Source organism: Thamnophis elegans, chromosome 11 (assembly GCF_009769535.1).
Source record: "Thamnophis elegans isolate rThaEle1 chromosome 11, rThaEle1.pri, whole genome shotgun sequence".
NCBI classification, from domain to species: Eukaryota; Metazoa; Chordata; class Lepidosauria; order Squamata; family Colubridae; genus Thamnophis; species Thamnophis elegans.
In genome coordinates this window covers 29281536-29297307 of record NC_045551.1, presented here as the reverse complement: position 1 = coordinate 29297307, position 15772 = coordinate 29281536, and the positions used below count along the sequence as shown (strand labels likewise).

The window sequence follows — 15772 nt, the reverse complement described above, 5'->3', positions numbered from 1 at the left end:
AGACAACTTTAACATTTTAAAACTACAAAGGTAGGTAGGCAATTCGATGCATTATAAAATAGAAATGCAAATATTGGCTGAGTTTAGTGGAAGGTTGCAGATAGTGGGGAAGTGAAATGAGCCTTCTGACATAATAGTTATTTTTAAGCTTTAATAGTGTTGTCTGCCTCGAATGTGTCAAAATTTGTGTTAATTTGTTTCTCAGGTTCCTTCATAACCCATATACACCATTTACCACTCTTCAGAATGGAAAATATTAGGGGACTGTTATATTGCTATTCTTGCCCTTAGGAGGCAATGCAGGTAGTCTTCGATTTATGACCACAGTTGGAGGCCAAAATTTCTGTTGCTAAGTAGGACGGTTGTTAAGTGGATTTTGCCCATTTTACGACATTTCTTTCCACAGTTATTAAAGGGATCACTACACTTGTTAGTAACACCGTTTTTAAGTGAATCTGGCTTTCCCATTGACTTTGCTTGTCAGAAGGTCACAAAAGGCAGTCACATGATCACAGGACACTGCCCACCATCATAAATCCAGGCCAGGTGCCAAGTGTCTGAATTTTGATAATGCGACCATGGGGCTGATACAATGGTTGTGTGAAAAACAACAAGTCATTTTTTTTTCATAAATTTTGAACAGTCACTTAACAAACTGTTACAAGTAGAGGACCACCTGTACCTAAAGACAGGATCTCTGTCTTTTCCTAATCTTATTTCCACTATTAAATCAATCAGACACACCTATGATACTCAACAGAATCCATAAAACAAATATCAATATGCCAGTGTTGTGCTCTAATTCCCAATAACCATTGCCAGTGTGATAATTTGGATCATGACATTAGATCAATGCACATTTTAATGTATTTGTTATAATCTATTTTTATAAACCATTAATTTTTTAATGAATGTGATCATTTGGGTCAGGAAATGTATAAAATATGTGCTACCTCCTGAAAAATCCATGGTTAGTCACCAACATTGCACCAACAGAACTAGAGCAGTGTTTTTCAACCACTGTGCCGCGGCACACTAGTGTGCCGTGACATAGTGTAAGGTGTGCCGTGGGAAAAACACCCGCTGGGTGTTTTTGCCTCGGGACGTCTCTGTGTCCACTGTTCCCTCTAAGGTGCGCGGCTCCTCCAACAGCACTGCCGGATTTGCCGCCAACGCTGCAGCCGAGGTGAAGCCTCCAAAGCTCCCGCAGGCGCCCCCGCCCATGGCAGCGGCGGCTGTGCCTCCCCCTCCGCTCGGAGCACCTCAGCTGGGCTCTGGGTTACCCCTGCCGCCGCCTCCACCTCCGCGGTTTTTCAGAAGCCATGAGGCCTTTTTCCCTGCTCCCCCCCTCCGCCGCCTTCCTACTAGCTCCCGTGGCCAAATGGCTCCTCAAAAGCACGGCGGAGGAGGAAGGGGGAGGGATAACACGGGGGCCAGCTCAGGTGCTCTGCGTGGAGGCTAAGTCAAGGACTGGCTGTATTGCAGAGGAGCTGGGAGCCACCCAAGGATTTCACGGTGCTACGAGGAGGAGAGCAAGCCTCTGAGCAGCTGCGGGGAGCCTGCCTGGCCAGGAGCAACCTTCGGCTGGACGGAGGGGCGAGGGCTGCCTGGAGAAACAGCGAGGGCCCTTTTGAGGTAGTGAGCAGGAACGTTTGTGGAGCACACTGGTTGTGTGTGGAGGCTCCACGCAGAGCACCTGAGCTGGCCCCCGTGTTATCCCTCCCCCTTCCTCCTCCGCCGTGCTTTTGAGGAGCCATTTGGCTGCGGGAGCTAGTAGGAAGGCGGAGGGGGGGAGCAGGGAAAAAGGCCTCATGGCTTCTGAAAAACCGCGGAGGTGGAGGCGGCGGCAGGGGTAACCCAGAGCCCAGCTGAGGTGCTCCGAGCGGAGGGGGAGGCACCGCCGCCGCTGCCATGGGCAGGGGCGCCTGCGGGAGCTTTGGAGGCTTCACCTCGGCTGCAGCGCTGGGCAGCAAATATGTTGGTGCTGTTGAAGGAGGAGGAGGAGGAGGTGGCAGCACCTATTCTAGTGGCGGCGGGGGCTCGTTGGCATCTTCAGCGGCAGCCCTGCCCCCTGTGAAAAAAAACGAAGATAGAGCAGATCCACGCAGATGACGTTGCTGCAACATGACTGGAGGAGGAATTCTGGGAGTTGAAGTCCACAAGGCTTAAAGCTGTCAGGTTTGAAGACCCCTGGGGTTTTTTTTCCTAAAGGGTGTGCAAAGGTCTTGTAACTTGACAGCTTTAAGACTTGCATGCTTCAATGCCAGAGTTCCTGAGCCAACATGACTGGAGGAGGAATTCTGGGAGTTGAAGTCCACAAGGCTTAAAGCTGTCAGGTTTGAAGACCCTTGGGATTTTTTTTTCTAAACGGTTAGGGTGAAAAGGTCTTGTAACTTGATAGCTTTAAGACTTGCATGCTTCAATGCCAGAGTTTCTGAGCCAACATTTTGGTTGCTAAGCAGGACCGTTGTTAAGTGATACTGATATTATATAACACTTTTAATTAAGCGGGTACCTTGAATAAACATAACTTTGAGTTTCAAATAATACTGATTTCGTTGTTGTCTTAGGTGACATCTGTGAAAAAAATTCAGGTGCTCAGGCATGAAAATATGCCGCTCAAACACTATACTTTTCTGCTCACACTGAAAAAAAATTAGAGGGAACATTGTCTGTGTCCCGAAAGTTGCTTTCGGGACACAGGGATGCCTCTATTAAGTCCCTGCGGCCCCACGTTTACTTTAAAAACGCGGGGACCGCCGGGAGGTAGCGCACGCAGGGACGTCACTGACGTCCCATGCATGCGCCCATAGCAACTATCACGGAGGATTCAAGAGAATTACTTTATATATAGTCAATATAGGCACAGAGTTAAATTTTTTTAACATTTTCTAATGGTGGTGTGCCTCGTGATTTTTTTCATGAAAAAAGTGTGCCTTTGCACAAAAAAGGTTGAAAAACACTGAACTAGAGGATAATTTTACATTGTGACATCATTAAAATAAACTTAAAAGAAAGTATAACTTCATGCATCCTATTCTATTATTAACATATGGATGACTGATTAACAAAATGCCATTTAGAAAAATCCTGGAATATGACACCTCAAGTTATTTTGAATCACATCATTGGTTCTTATAGATCAGTGCTATTGTGATTTCTCCGTGGGTGGTTCATGAAGCCAATGAGGAAAGAAGACTCGGACATGAATTTCCTTCGGGACGAAACCGACCCAGAACGAAGTCTGGGGGCTTCTTTTATTGAGCATACACAAGGGGGGGGTGGATTCACATAGCCAATGCGGACCAATCATGATTGTGCAAGTTTACAGTATATGGTAACTCATTTACTCTCATGTAGACTCGAAGAACACTCATAGTCAATAAACCTTTTATCATCATGCAAACATCCAATGCTTAATTAATGTTTGAGAGTTAAACAGTTGTAACCCCTGATTTAATCAACGCTTAGTTACAAGTCTGTGGTTGCTGATCTGCTTAGTGTTAAGGGTACCGATTTAATCAACGCTTGGAGTTGGACAGTTTGTCTTACTGATCTAATCATAAGGCCAATTATTGCTTTTAGTTTACTGATTTAATCATATGGTTAATTATTGCTTCTGTTCTATACGTGTTACAGTATGGCTGAATGCATACCTGCACGTATATCGCACCATCTCCTCCTTTTGTTTTAAATTTTGAGGGGTCGGAAGGGAGTATCGTTTTTCTCTGGGTCTTCATCAGGGAATGCTGTTAGCAGGGCTTTGTGTTGCGAATCAAAGATTGCTGTGTTAATGTTTTTGCCCTGTGTCATACTTTCTACTGTGGATTGAATGATGATTCGGATCACTGGGATTAAGCAGGGCAAAAGGAGAAACCCTAGGAGCGCCATGCCTGCCATGAAGGCGGCTTGTTTCCAATTGCGAAAAATTCCTCCCAGGAAGCCTGCATCATCCATTAATCCTGTCCATTTTTGCACGGGTACGTGAACCAATTTCCGTAAGTCCGCGGTGAGATCGGCCACTACCTTGCCAGTTTCGTCAATTTGAAGACAGCAATTTGTCAGATTAAACTTCCCACATACTCCCCCTTCCTTAGCTAGTAAATAGTCTAAAGCTAAGCGGTTTTGATAAACTGCTGTACGTAACTTATCTTGTGCTGTGGCTATGGCGGTGAGTGCCCTATCAATGCGATTCCCGGCTAATTCTAAAACAGCTTGTAACCGTATAATCCTATTGAGCATATAAATTGGTGTTCGGTAGCCCCACGACCCATCTTCTGCCCATGTTGCGGGGTCATAATAAGCAATAATACGTTCAGGGGGCCATTCATTATCTTTCCAATTGCCAACCTGCATCCCCCCAAAACCCTCCCCCCGGTCTAGGGCTCTTTTTCTTCTCCAATTATCATACACAGGAATTCCTAAGTTTTGTCTAGCAGTGAGGGGTAGTAAGAAAAAGGAGGGTTTTATCCATGCTAAGATACAGGACCCTCCCCAATTGTGAGGGAGGTACTCATAAGCAAGATTTCCACATACCCAATACATTCCCACCGGGGCAGTCCAGTTCCGTGTTGAAGAGGAAAAATAGGAAAAAGTCGTGGTGTTCAACTGCTCAGGCTGGGAGATGTTGGCAGCCGAGGTCCATGAGGAGTTGGCCCACTGGCCTTTGCAGAGGAGAGTGCCTACTGCAAAGGAGCCATTGCGGAAATAACAGTGGGTACCTACTATATTGGTAGTCAATGTCCAGGCGGTATCGGAAGCGTGGGGTCGTAGTGTGAGATTCCCACCCCAGGAGAGATTATTCAGTAATCCTGGGTCAGCTTCTAGAGCTTCCCAGGGCCATTGCTCGCCCATGTTTGTGCCTCCACATACAAAACAATTTGTCACCCCCAGGGTTTGAGCGATTTCAGTGGCAAACTCTAGGAACAAGTTGCGAGCTTTCTCAGAAACAATTGATTTCGCGTTGGTTTCAAGTTTCTCAATGGTGTCATAAACAGACCACTGTATGCTTCTGGATTCTTTAAGACTAGCAATTGTGATGGTAATATAGGTAAGTGGATCACTGCCCGTTCCATCAATCCCCAGTTCGTAGGCTTCAATTTTAGGATGGTCTTTTGAGAGGGTGAAAGAGACCCTGTTGCTGTCAGGCATCCGACGGAAGGATTCAATAGTCCGTTTAGCCGCATTCAGGGGGTTGTAGCATCCTCGGTAGCCGCCACCAGTGTGGTCACAAATCCCGTGCCAGACGGTTTTCTTTGGGTCTCCCCATGATGCGCAGGGGTGAAGAAAGTATTCAGGGGGGTTTGGCATGTTACGGGTGCAAAGATATTTGTGGTCGTGTTTGTAGGTTTCTCGCCAGGCGTGGGAGCCACAAGAGCGAAAGGCTATTTTGTCCATGGCCAGGCAGACATCAATGCCAATAGTCCATTGTTCAGCTTTTGAGCGGATGGTGTGGTTAAGGTATGCAAGGTAGGCTGGCCCTGCGCTCCCAGCAACAATGCCGAGACCGGCCCATATGGTAATGTTGTATTTGGTAAGCATTGCTGGGCTGTGGCAAGTCACGGCATTGCCCTGTTTGCAGACACTGAATTCAGTCCTGTTAAAAATGCATTTGGGAAGATCTTGAGTACATCCCTCGGGGGGGATATTAGAGTAGATCAGCGTGCTGGTAGTTGCCGATCCTTTGGATACTTTAATGATACATTGGCTACAGTTGAAGCTGCTTGTAGGGGGGGCGTCTCTGTGGGATACACGGTGTGGAGCGGGGATGTCGGTGTTACAGTGACTTAACAGGAGCAGGAGGAGGAAGACAGCAAACGCGAGGATCACCAGGGGAAGAATCCGGGCACATCGCAGCATGATGCCAGGTTTAGGGGGTGAGGCTGTTGGTTTCTCGCAGCAGCGAATCCGGCTGGGTGGCAGTTGGCACGGCAGAGATGAATCTGGCAGCAGGAGGGTGGTACGGGCGGATCCCTCAACCTGGAACCCATATGGTGGTGTCATCATGTTGCACTGCTGCGTAGCCTCTCCCCCAAGCAAGGAGCTTCGCGGGTCCTTTCCAGTCGGGTTCAGGGGGCTGACGGAAGTAAACAAGAGGTCTCATTGGATCCGTCGTTGGCATGGTGAAATGTCGCTCCGCCGCCGTCGTGGGAGGGACTCCCGTCACGTTTAGGAAATTAATGGTGTGAAGGCATAAATTGAGAAAATTTTGGATGGCCGGTAAATTTGGAGGATTTAAAGAGCCTTCGCCGGCGAGATGACGGTTCAGGGCGTTTTTTAAGGTCTGATTAGCCCGTTCAATCACTGCCTGTCCTTGACTATTATAGGGTATGCCGAATTTGTGGATTGTGCCCCATTTCTTAAGGAAAGCAGCAAAAGCTGAGCTTGTGTAAGCCGGTCCATTATCGGTTTTTAATTCCTCAGGGCAACCAAGTACCGAGAAGGTACGAAGGCAGTGATTAATGACATGTTTAACAGTCTCTCCTCTCTGAGGGGAAGCCATGATAAAGCCTGAATAGGTGTCAACGGTGACATGCAAGTAAAACCAGGGTTTGAATGGTTCAAATCGGGTGACATCCATTTGCCATAACTTGCATGCCTCCGTTCCTCTGGGATTTACTCCCAGGGGGAGGCTATGACCTTGTTGGCTGCATGTGGGGCATTGTTGGAGAATTGTGGCAGCTTCAGCTGCGGAGAGTCTGAATTGTTTCATTAGTGCCTTTTTATTTTGGTGAAAATATGCATGGCTCTCCCATGGAGTGGATTGAGAAAAGGTAGATAGAGAAAGAGCGGAGGCTGCAGCATCAGCCCGTTCGTTGCCCAATGTAAGGGGCCCAGGGAATGGCTGATGGCTGCGAATATGTGCCACGAAAAAGGAGTGGTGGCGAGCGGCTATAAGCTGTTGCAGCGCTAAGAAAAGACTCAACAGAGCAGGGTCAGTGGAGGGGGAAATATAGGCTTCATGGATAGTTTTTACGATCTGAGTAACGTAGAGGCTATCCAGTATGAGGTTGAAAGGCATAGAGGAGAAGTTTTGAAAGGCAAGAATAGCGGCTGAGAGTTCCGAGCGTTGTGCACTGGTTTGGGGACCAGTTGTTCTGGTAACCCAAGAACCATTTAGCAGCCAGGCGCAAGCTCCGTGAGTTTTTCCCCCATCCGCAAAGACAGTGGGGGCAGAAGGCAACGGGGCGGATGAGCAAGGTCGCGAGATAGAAATCGGAAGCTGAACTAAGAGTTTTAAGCGAAAATCACTTGGGGGGTGGCAGGAGACCGCCCCACACCACTCATTGGTTGCCCATTGCAAAGACTCTGAGGTGGTCAGATATTGCTCCCATGCGTGGAGTGGGAGAGGAACGTATATTACAGTTGGCTCTTTTCCAATCATCAATTTAGAGCGGAGACGGCCCTTTATTATCAATTGAGCAATCTGATCAATTTTGGGCACTATAGTGTTTCTTGGAGTATGAGCTAGATGTAGCCATTCCATTATTAGCACCTTAGTATCAATTTTTTGGATGAGCGCTCCCGTGGGCAGCAATGGGGTATTTAAAACAACCAATTCGAGCGGTGTGTTATCCATGCAGTGGTCCACCCAATTTTTACTAAACGCTTCCTGCACTAACTGTAAGGATGCAAGTTGGTCTTTTCCCAGCTCAATTTTGTCAGCGGGGTGTTTTCCCCCACTGAGCACAGCAAATAAAGGGGTCAACTGGCTTGTGGTGAGCCCCATATAGGGGCGTGCCCAATTGATTGTTCCCAGATATTGTTGTAATTGCACCAGGGTGGTAACCCTGGGGAGAATAATCCTGGGTAATGTGGGAACCGACCTGGCCAGTGACAAGCGATGACCCAAGTATGAGAACGGTGAAGCGGTTTGAATTTTTTCAGGGGCGACTGTCAATCCCCCCCGCTCGAGAATGCTGGTGAGCTCTGGGAATACGGCCTTGACTGAGCCCTTTGGGCCGGGGGCTGCTACCAAGATGTCATCCATATAGTGGTACACTAACAATTGGGGGTGCAATTTCCGAAAGGGCAACAGGATTTGATGCACGTAATGCTGGCACATAGTGGGGCTGTTAAGCATTCCCTGAGGGAGGACAGTCCACTGGAAACGAGTATTAGGCATGGAATTATTTGGCTCCAGAAGAGTAAATGCAAAGAGTTGTCTATCGTTAGGATGTAGAGGGATAGAGAAAAAACAGTCCTTGAGATCAATGACCATGAGATCATAATTTTGGGGTATTAGATTAGGGTTGGGCAGCCCACACTGCAGGGGGCCCATGGGCTGTATGATCTTATTGATAGCCCGCAGGTCTTGTAACAAACGCCATTTGCCAGATTTTTTCTGTAGCACAAATACCGGAGTGTTATACGGACTAATAGAAGGCTCTAAATGCCCTGCCTGCAATTGTTCTTGAACGAGGATTTTTAAGGCTTGTGATTTTTCTATGGGCATTGGCCATTGATCTACCCAGACTGCTGTTGGAGAGACGAGGGTAAGGCGTAGAGGAGAAGGCAAAGTCATTCAATAGTGAGGGTGTTAGTCAACCGAGACATCAGGTCTCGTCCCCACAAGTTGACACGGAGAGGCAGAACAACAGGTTTAAGATAGACTACAGAGGAGGTATTAGCAGAGGACACGGTGAGCCAATGGCGACTGGTGCGGGCGGGCTGGGATCCCCCTACCCCTCTAACAGGGGGGGAAGGCTCGGTATCCCAATCCGCAGGCCAATCATCCGAGCGGATGACGGTAACATCTGCTCCTGTGTCAAGCAGTCCTGTAAAAGGTCTCCCATTAAGCAAGAAGGTAGCATATGGCTTAGCTGCTTTTACGGTCTGCTCAATAGCAAAAAACTCCGGGTTAGGGCACTGCATAGCCGGGGTGATAGGGATAGCGTGAGCAACCAATTGGCCCGCTGAGATAGTCAAAGGAGTGTTAATATTAAAGATTAACCCAATGGAGGTAAGATCCTTTGGATCGGTTAGAAAAGGGGAAGCCAGAATGCCCTGGGTAACAAAATCCCTATCGGGGAAAACCAAAAGCGGTAGCAAAGGCAGCGGAGAATCAGAGCGTAGCGGAAGAAAATAATTATGACCCGGCAGACTGACAGAGATCATTTCCGAGGCTCTTAGGGGGATTCGCTGTGGAGTGGGTTCAGCCTTTGTAGTGGGGCTAGCTGGGGGCCCCACGCCTAGTTTCCCTGGTCTGCGTTTGATATTGGGTTGGATCTGCACTGATTCGCCCAATGGAATCCCTTTCTGCATCGGGGGCAGATCGTTCTAGGTTTAGTTCCTTCGTCAAGGCGAGCGCCCGTTCCCCTGGCCGCGGGGTTTTGTTGTTGACGTGGCGCTTGACACTGACTACGGAAGTGACCGGGCTTCCCACAATTAAAGCAGTTACCATTCCTGCCTGTTGTTCGCAATGCTACTGCAAGAGTCTCCATCTGGAATGCCTGGGTTCCAACCACCCGGCACGCTTTGATAAAATCGGCCAGGGCGGAAGCAGGGTTGGCAGCAATGGGTCGGAGGACTCTTTGACAGTCACAATTAGCATTTTCCATGGCCAACTTCAACATCAACTCAGCTCGGGCCTCTACGTTATCAATCTGTCGGATCAATGCTTTTTGCAATCTGTCAATGAACTCTGGGTACGGCTCATTTGAACCCTGCATTATTTTTGAGAAAGACTCCGTGGGGCTGCCTGCATCGTCCACCTTCTCGAAGGCGGCCGCTGCAGCCTGCCCCACTAAGTCCAGAGCTTCACGAGGGGCGGTGGCTTGTAAGGGACCGGTATCAAAGCCACCGCCCGCCCTGAGATGCCCAGCGGTCACATGTTGTGGGAGAGCGTCTCTTGCTACAATTTTGTTAACCTCCCTATAATATTCAGAATTCCATATAGCGTATTGAGAGGGAGTATCATGCCAAATAGCAATTGCCAGTCTGCTAGCACCATGGGAGAGCCCGTTAACAGGCTCCTAATTAATCCCCTGGTGTAAGGGGATTGCACGCCATAAAGAGAAACGGCGTTTTTAAGCGTCTTGACAGTTTTAAAGGAAATGGATTTGTAAACCGGGACCTGAGGCCCCTGTGGATTAGCCTGATTGGGTGTGTATTCAACAGGGAAGCAGTGCTGAGCCAGCTCCATTTCCCCCTCTTCTTGTGCCGTTTTTAAAGCAGCGGCAAAAGCGCTCCGCCAAGGCACAGAGCAACCTAGCAATGGCGGAAAAGGAGAGGGATTTTCTGGGGCGGTTGGCACAAAATGAATTTCAGGGCCCTCGTATGGCGGTGGGGCTGCGGGCGGTAAGGGGAGCGGCAAAGGCTTTGCAGCCTCTGCGCTTTTGACCAGACCTTCCTCGTGGATTTGGAGGCATTTGACCAGCAAACGCCAGGTTGTTAAAATGCCCGGAGGGGCTCAGGGTTCCTCATGGAAGTAGGTGACTAATTTTATCCATAAGGAGGGTTTTAAAGACCCCTTTTCCGGGTATATTGGGCAATGTTCTTTGACATAAGTCAATAATTCAATTAAATGCTTTTTAGGGGGAATGGGAAGCGACTTTTCCTTCGCCTGAGTAATTACCCTAGAAGATTTGCAGATATCCCGAAGCTCATGAAGGTGCGCTTCCTGTTCTTTCGGGAAACCCGATCCCATACTCACGAATTGAGAGGGTGCTCCGTTCGCAGACGGCCGGCCCTGGGTGCGAGGCTTTTCCCGGCCGGGGGTGAGATGAGACGGGCAGCACGGATCACGTCGGGGTCACCAGATGCGATTTCTCCGTGGGTGGTTCATGAAGCCAATGAGGAAAGAAGACTCAGACACGAATTTCCTTCGGGACGAAACCGACCCAGAACGAAGTCTGGGGGCTTCTTTTATTGAGCATACACAAGGGGGGATGGATTCACATAGCCAATGCGGACCAATCATGATTGTGCAAGTTTACAGTATATGGTAACTCATTTACTCTCATGTAGACTCGAAGAACACTCATAGTCAATAAACCTTTTATCATCATGCAAACATCCAATGCTTAATTAATGTTTGAGAGTTAAACAGTTGTAACCCCTGATTTAATCAACGCTTAGTTACAAGTCTGTGGTTGCTGATCTGCTTAGTGTTAAGGGTACCGATTTAATCAACGCTTGGAGTTGGACAGTTTGTCTTACTGATCTAATCATAAGGCCAATTATTGCTTTTAGTTTACTGATTTAATCATATGGTTAATTATTGCTTCTGTTCTATACGTGTTACAGTATGGCTGAATGCATACCTGCACGTATATCGCAACAGCTATATAAACTAACAGCAGCTTTCCGGTATCCATGGGAATACCCCCCCCCCAAAAAAATTAAAAGAACCTTGTCAATTGTATGCATTGTAAATAGGGATGCCATATTTTATTTATCAGAGGGCCTACGTTATAATCTGACAGATTACTTAGCAATAATTCTATGCTCATATAAAACCCTAAAGAATTAGCTGAAAATATCAATATATGAGCATTTTTTTGGCAGATCTGATCTGCCCAACAATTTCCTTAGCCACCTAAAAATGCAGCAATTACTAGAAGTCAGAAATTGAAAAAAGACACAATATCTACTGCTTTGTCCCTAGGACAAACACTGCACATCCTAGCAGTCTTTTCAGAGTTCTTTTTAGCCATCATTTGGCAGAAACAAAATCAAGAACGTTTTTGTTATATGTTAAAGCAATCCTGCACAGTTCCCAAAATTGTTTTATATGGTGAATAGGAAAAACTGGCATTGGGCAAGAAAAGAAGCTTTCTGATGGCTAGAGCCACAGAAATCCTGTAGGATAGATTTGGTAAAGAGTGTAACTGAATCCCTTGTGTCAGTGGATTGCTTATCCTGGTTATACATTTACTGTGTTTCTTCAAAAAATATCACAGGGTCTTATTTTCTTTTGACCCCTCCCAAAAAAATGGCTAGGCCGTCTTTTCGAGGGATGTCCTAATTTTCCCCCAACATGCCTCGCCTGGGCACCGGGCTGCCTCGCCTGGGCACCGGGCTGCTTCTTTTGTGGCTGAAAAGACCAAGCCGGCCTCTTCTTTTGTGAACTGGCCATGCATGTGCTTAAATAGGGCCAAATCTTGGTGGTAGAGCTTAATTTCAATGCATGCGCACAAAACAGTGCTGGGCCTTTTTTGGGAGTGGATTGTGTTTTAGGAAAAACATGGTAGCAGCTTAATCAGTACATTACGTATGGTTTAGCGTGATATGTCAACTTGGCAGGGACGTGCAGGCAGAGGAGGCAGAGCCTCACCACTGTCATCATGAAAAGAAAAAAATGTAAAAGGAAAAAGGCTGAGGTAGTTGCTGCCAGCGTCACAGTGGATGACTCTGCTTAGTGCTTAACTGTGTAAAAAAGCCTCTAAAAAGTGCCCTCTACAGGAGGCGGCAGGAGATCGAGGTGCCTCATTTAGTCTGACTTTATGATCACTCGAACAGAGCTAAGCAAGGGTTAAAAGAAGAAAAATTCCTTATGTAGATGAGGCACATCATCCTCCTGCCTCCTGTAGAGGGCGTTTTTTAGAGGCTTTTTGGAGGCTCTGGGAGCAACTAGCTCATCTGACTTCAGAGCTCATGCCTTTTTCCTTTTACATTTTTTTTTCTTTTCATGATGGCAGGCAAGACCGGAGTTGAAATCCTCTCTGAAACACCTGGAAAAGGTACGTGTGTGGGGATGGGGGAGGAATTCAAAAAGTTTGATTGCATGCAGACCCATGTTGCCTTTTCAAACACACACACACACACACACACACACACACACACACACACACACACACAGCTGGATAAAAGTATCCAGTGAAGCCCATCTTCACTGATTACAAGTTTGAAAAGGCAACGTGGCTCCACCTGCAATCAAAGGCTTGGATAGGAAGGCAGCAGGGGAATGGAGGGGGGCTATGGCAGAGGAGCTGCTTTCAAGCCATAGGAAAATATATCCAATCCAACTTCTGTGTTTGTGTTTGTTTGAGAGTGAGTGAGTGAGAGAGGGATCCAACTTCTCTGTGTGCGTATGTCTGTTTGAGAGGGGGGAGGGAGGGAGAGAGGGAGGAAGGAGGGGGATGGAGAAGAAAAAGAATAAAGGAAAACTTATTTCGCAAAGGAGAAAAACAAATGCTATCACTTTAAATCGGAACTGAGCATGCCTGGCTGTGGAATTCTGTGAGTTGAAGTCCACAAGTCTAAAAAAAATTGAAATTCTGTGTCAGTGCCTCACTAGCCATAAACCTCACCACACGTCACTGGAACTTGGTCACTAAGAAAAATGATAGGAACATATATTTTTAATTACACAGAAATAAATGAGGTATGAAACACAGTATTATGTTGTAGGCAAAGTATATTGATTATAGTTACATCCAGTTAAATAGCCATGAACCAAGAATGAAATACATTAATTTATTCCCCATCAGAATTTCTATTAGTTCTTCCTTTTGCAGTACTCAGTATTTGGTTGAACCTTTCAATATGTTTATTGCACTGAAGAAATGCAGGTCAAAATGATTAATCAGAACATGCTATTTCTTCACTATAATTCCTTGGAATTCTTAAAGACTGTATCATTAATTGTGTCAAATACTAGAAATTGATTGGAGAAGTTGTACAGACAAATTACGTTAGTAGCATATATGTTTTACTCATTATATGGACTACTCTAGCCTGAACTTTATTTCTTTTTTTTAAGTACAATTTTATGTATTTGATTATAATTAATTATATTTTGATTTGGAAAAAAAACCTGGAAGAATAAGCAATATGGCTTATTAGGGAAAATTGCGACAGGAAATAGAAGGGACATTTTCCATGCAGTAAGATCAGAGGAGGAACTGAAGAAAGGAAAGGAACAAATTTCTTTCAAATACAGATTTTTTGTTACAGGGATTTGTCTTTTAAAGTATAATTCAGAAATATCAAATAATACCATAGAAATCTGTTTCATAACATAACTATGGAAATACTGTATATGACTTCTACAATGTCTTATTCTGCCTCTTTGCATTTCTAATTCTAAAATACTTTAAAATTAAGTAATGTTCTATAATGTATTGCATAAGCATTAATCATTAATATATTATACTGTATATTAATAATATTTCCTAATAATGGCAATTGCATCTTTTCACAGCCAATATCTAAAACATTCTTACTGACTGATAGCAATATAAAGGTAAAGGTGGCCAACTCTAAGAGATGGTGCTCATCTTCATTTCTTACCCGAAGGAGCCAGCATGTCTTTAGTCATATGGCCAGCATAACTCTACACTTAAGCACACGAGCACATGAAACACTGTTACTTTCCTACCAAAGTGGTTATTTTTCTATTTACATTTGCATGCTTTCAAACTGCTAGGTGGGAAGGAGCTGGGGCAAGCAACAGGGCTACACACCCCGTTGTGTAGCACTCGGGTCTTGAACTTGGGCTGTCAGCTTTCCAGCTGACGAGCAGTGTTTTTAACACTGAGTGATACACCCCTGATTTCAGTATATCTTCTAAGTGAGTGGAATTAAAATTTCAGCCTAATTGCTGTATAAAACTCTTCCTGCATACCATTGCTGTTTGTAAACCACTTATTCAAGACTCACTAATAATAAGAATAGGGATTGGTAAACTTAGGTAAATGAATTTATTTTGTTTCTATTAATCTCTCCCCAAACCTTGTCAAACAAGATTTTTTTTTTAAATTGTATTTTAGGATTATATCACTATAGTACAGATTAAGACAAGAATAAGTTGTCTAAGGCAATAATTCTCACCTTATTGAGGTACATATGTAACAAATTCTTTCTCCAATGCTTTATTGGAGCCTCATCTAATTAACATACAGTTATACCTCATCTAATTGATATACAGTTGTCACAAAATTCAGGTATCAGTGCGACTTTTTATTTGTAGGACTAGGAAGAAGGATTTTTATAACAGTCTTGAAAATTGACTTACCAGAGGAAAAATACCAGGTAAAAGTCAAATGAATTTCATTCATTCATTCATTCATTCATTCATTCATTCATTCATTCATCATTCATTCATTCATTCATTCACTGGAATCTTGAGGCAAAGCTACTTTTCCTTTTTATTGTGATGCCTAAAGAGCCAATTTTACAATCTGTACTTTTCCCATAACTTGTCTCTTATCAATATAAATTTCATATCCATGGCTTGGGTAGTTCCCCATGAATGGATTGATTGATTGGTTGATTGATTGATTGATTTCCTTATTGTGCTGTGCTAATCCAAAATTAAAAGCCACATTTTGGCTTAATGCAATGTGTTAATCCAGCTAACAAAACTCAAAACAGATTATTTATCAATTGATATATCAGGTTACTGAATCATTAAATTGCTAATAGGGAAGCAAGTAGATATACTGGTATTTACTAAAAGAAGTTATTTAAACTATTAGCCCATTCCATAGTGGCAATAAAAAGAGATAAATACAGTATTAGTTAATAGAGAATAATCAAAAGTAAGCACTGGCAGTATCAGAAAAAGACATATTTTTCTCTTTTTCAAATATTTCATACAAATTTACTAGTATTGGAAAGGCCAATCAGCAATAGCAGAGCTTTTGTGGATGTCAAGCCACAGTGTCTGTACTATCAGGAGGCTCAGCTGGAGAGCAGGGTTAAATGCATCATCAGTTTAAAATCATTGCACAGCTACAAGAGACCAAGTCCAGCTGCCCATAAATTCTGTTCACCCTTATGTAGCACCAATTTAACTTGGACTATTTGTTGCTCAGATTCTTCTGTA

At 45.0% G+C, this 15772-nt stretch overlaps 1 protein-coding gene across 1 annotated transcript; it reads right to left on the bottom strand.

Moving 5' to 3' along the window:
- Positions 1-3690: 3690 nt before the first annotated feature.
- On the bottom strand, positions 3691-5859 carry LOC116515007 (endogenous retrovirus group 3 member 1 Env polyprotein-like). The gene has a single exon (XM_032226881.1). The coding sequence runs from the start codon at positions 5857-5859 to the stop codon at positions 3691-3693; it is 2169 nt and encodes a 722-aa protein (XP_032082772.1).
- Positions 5860-15772: the final 9913 nt, after the last annotated feature.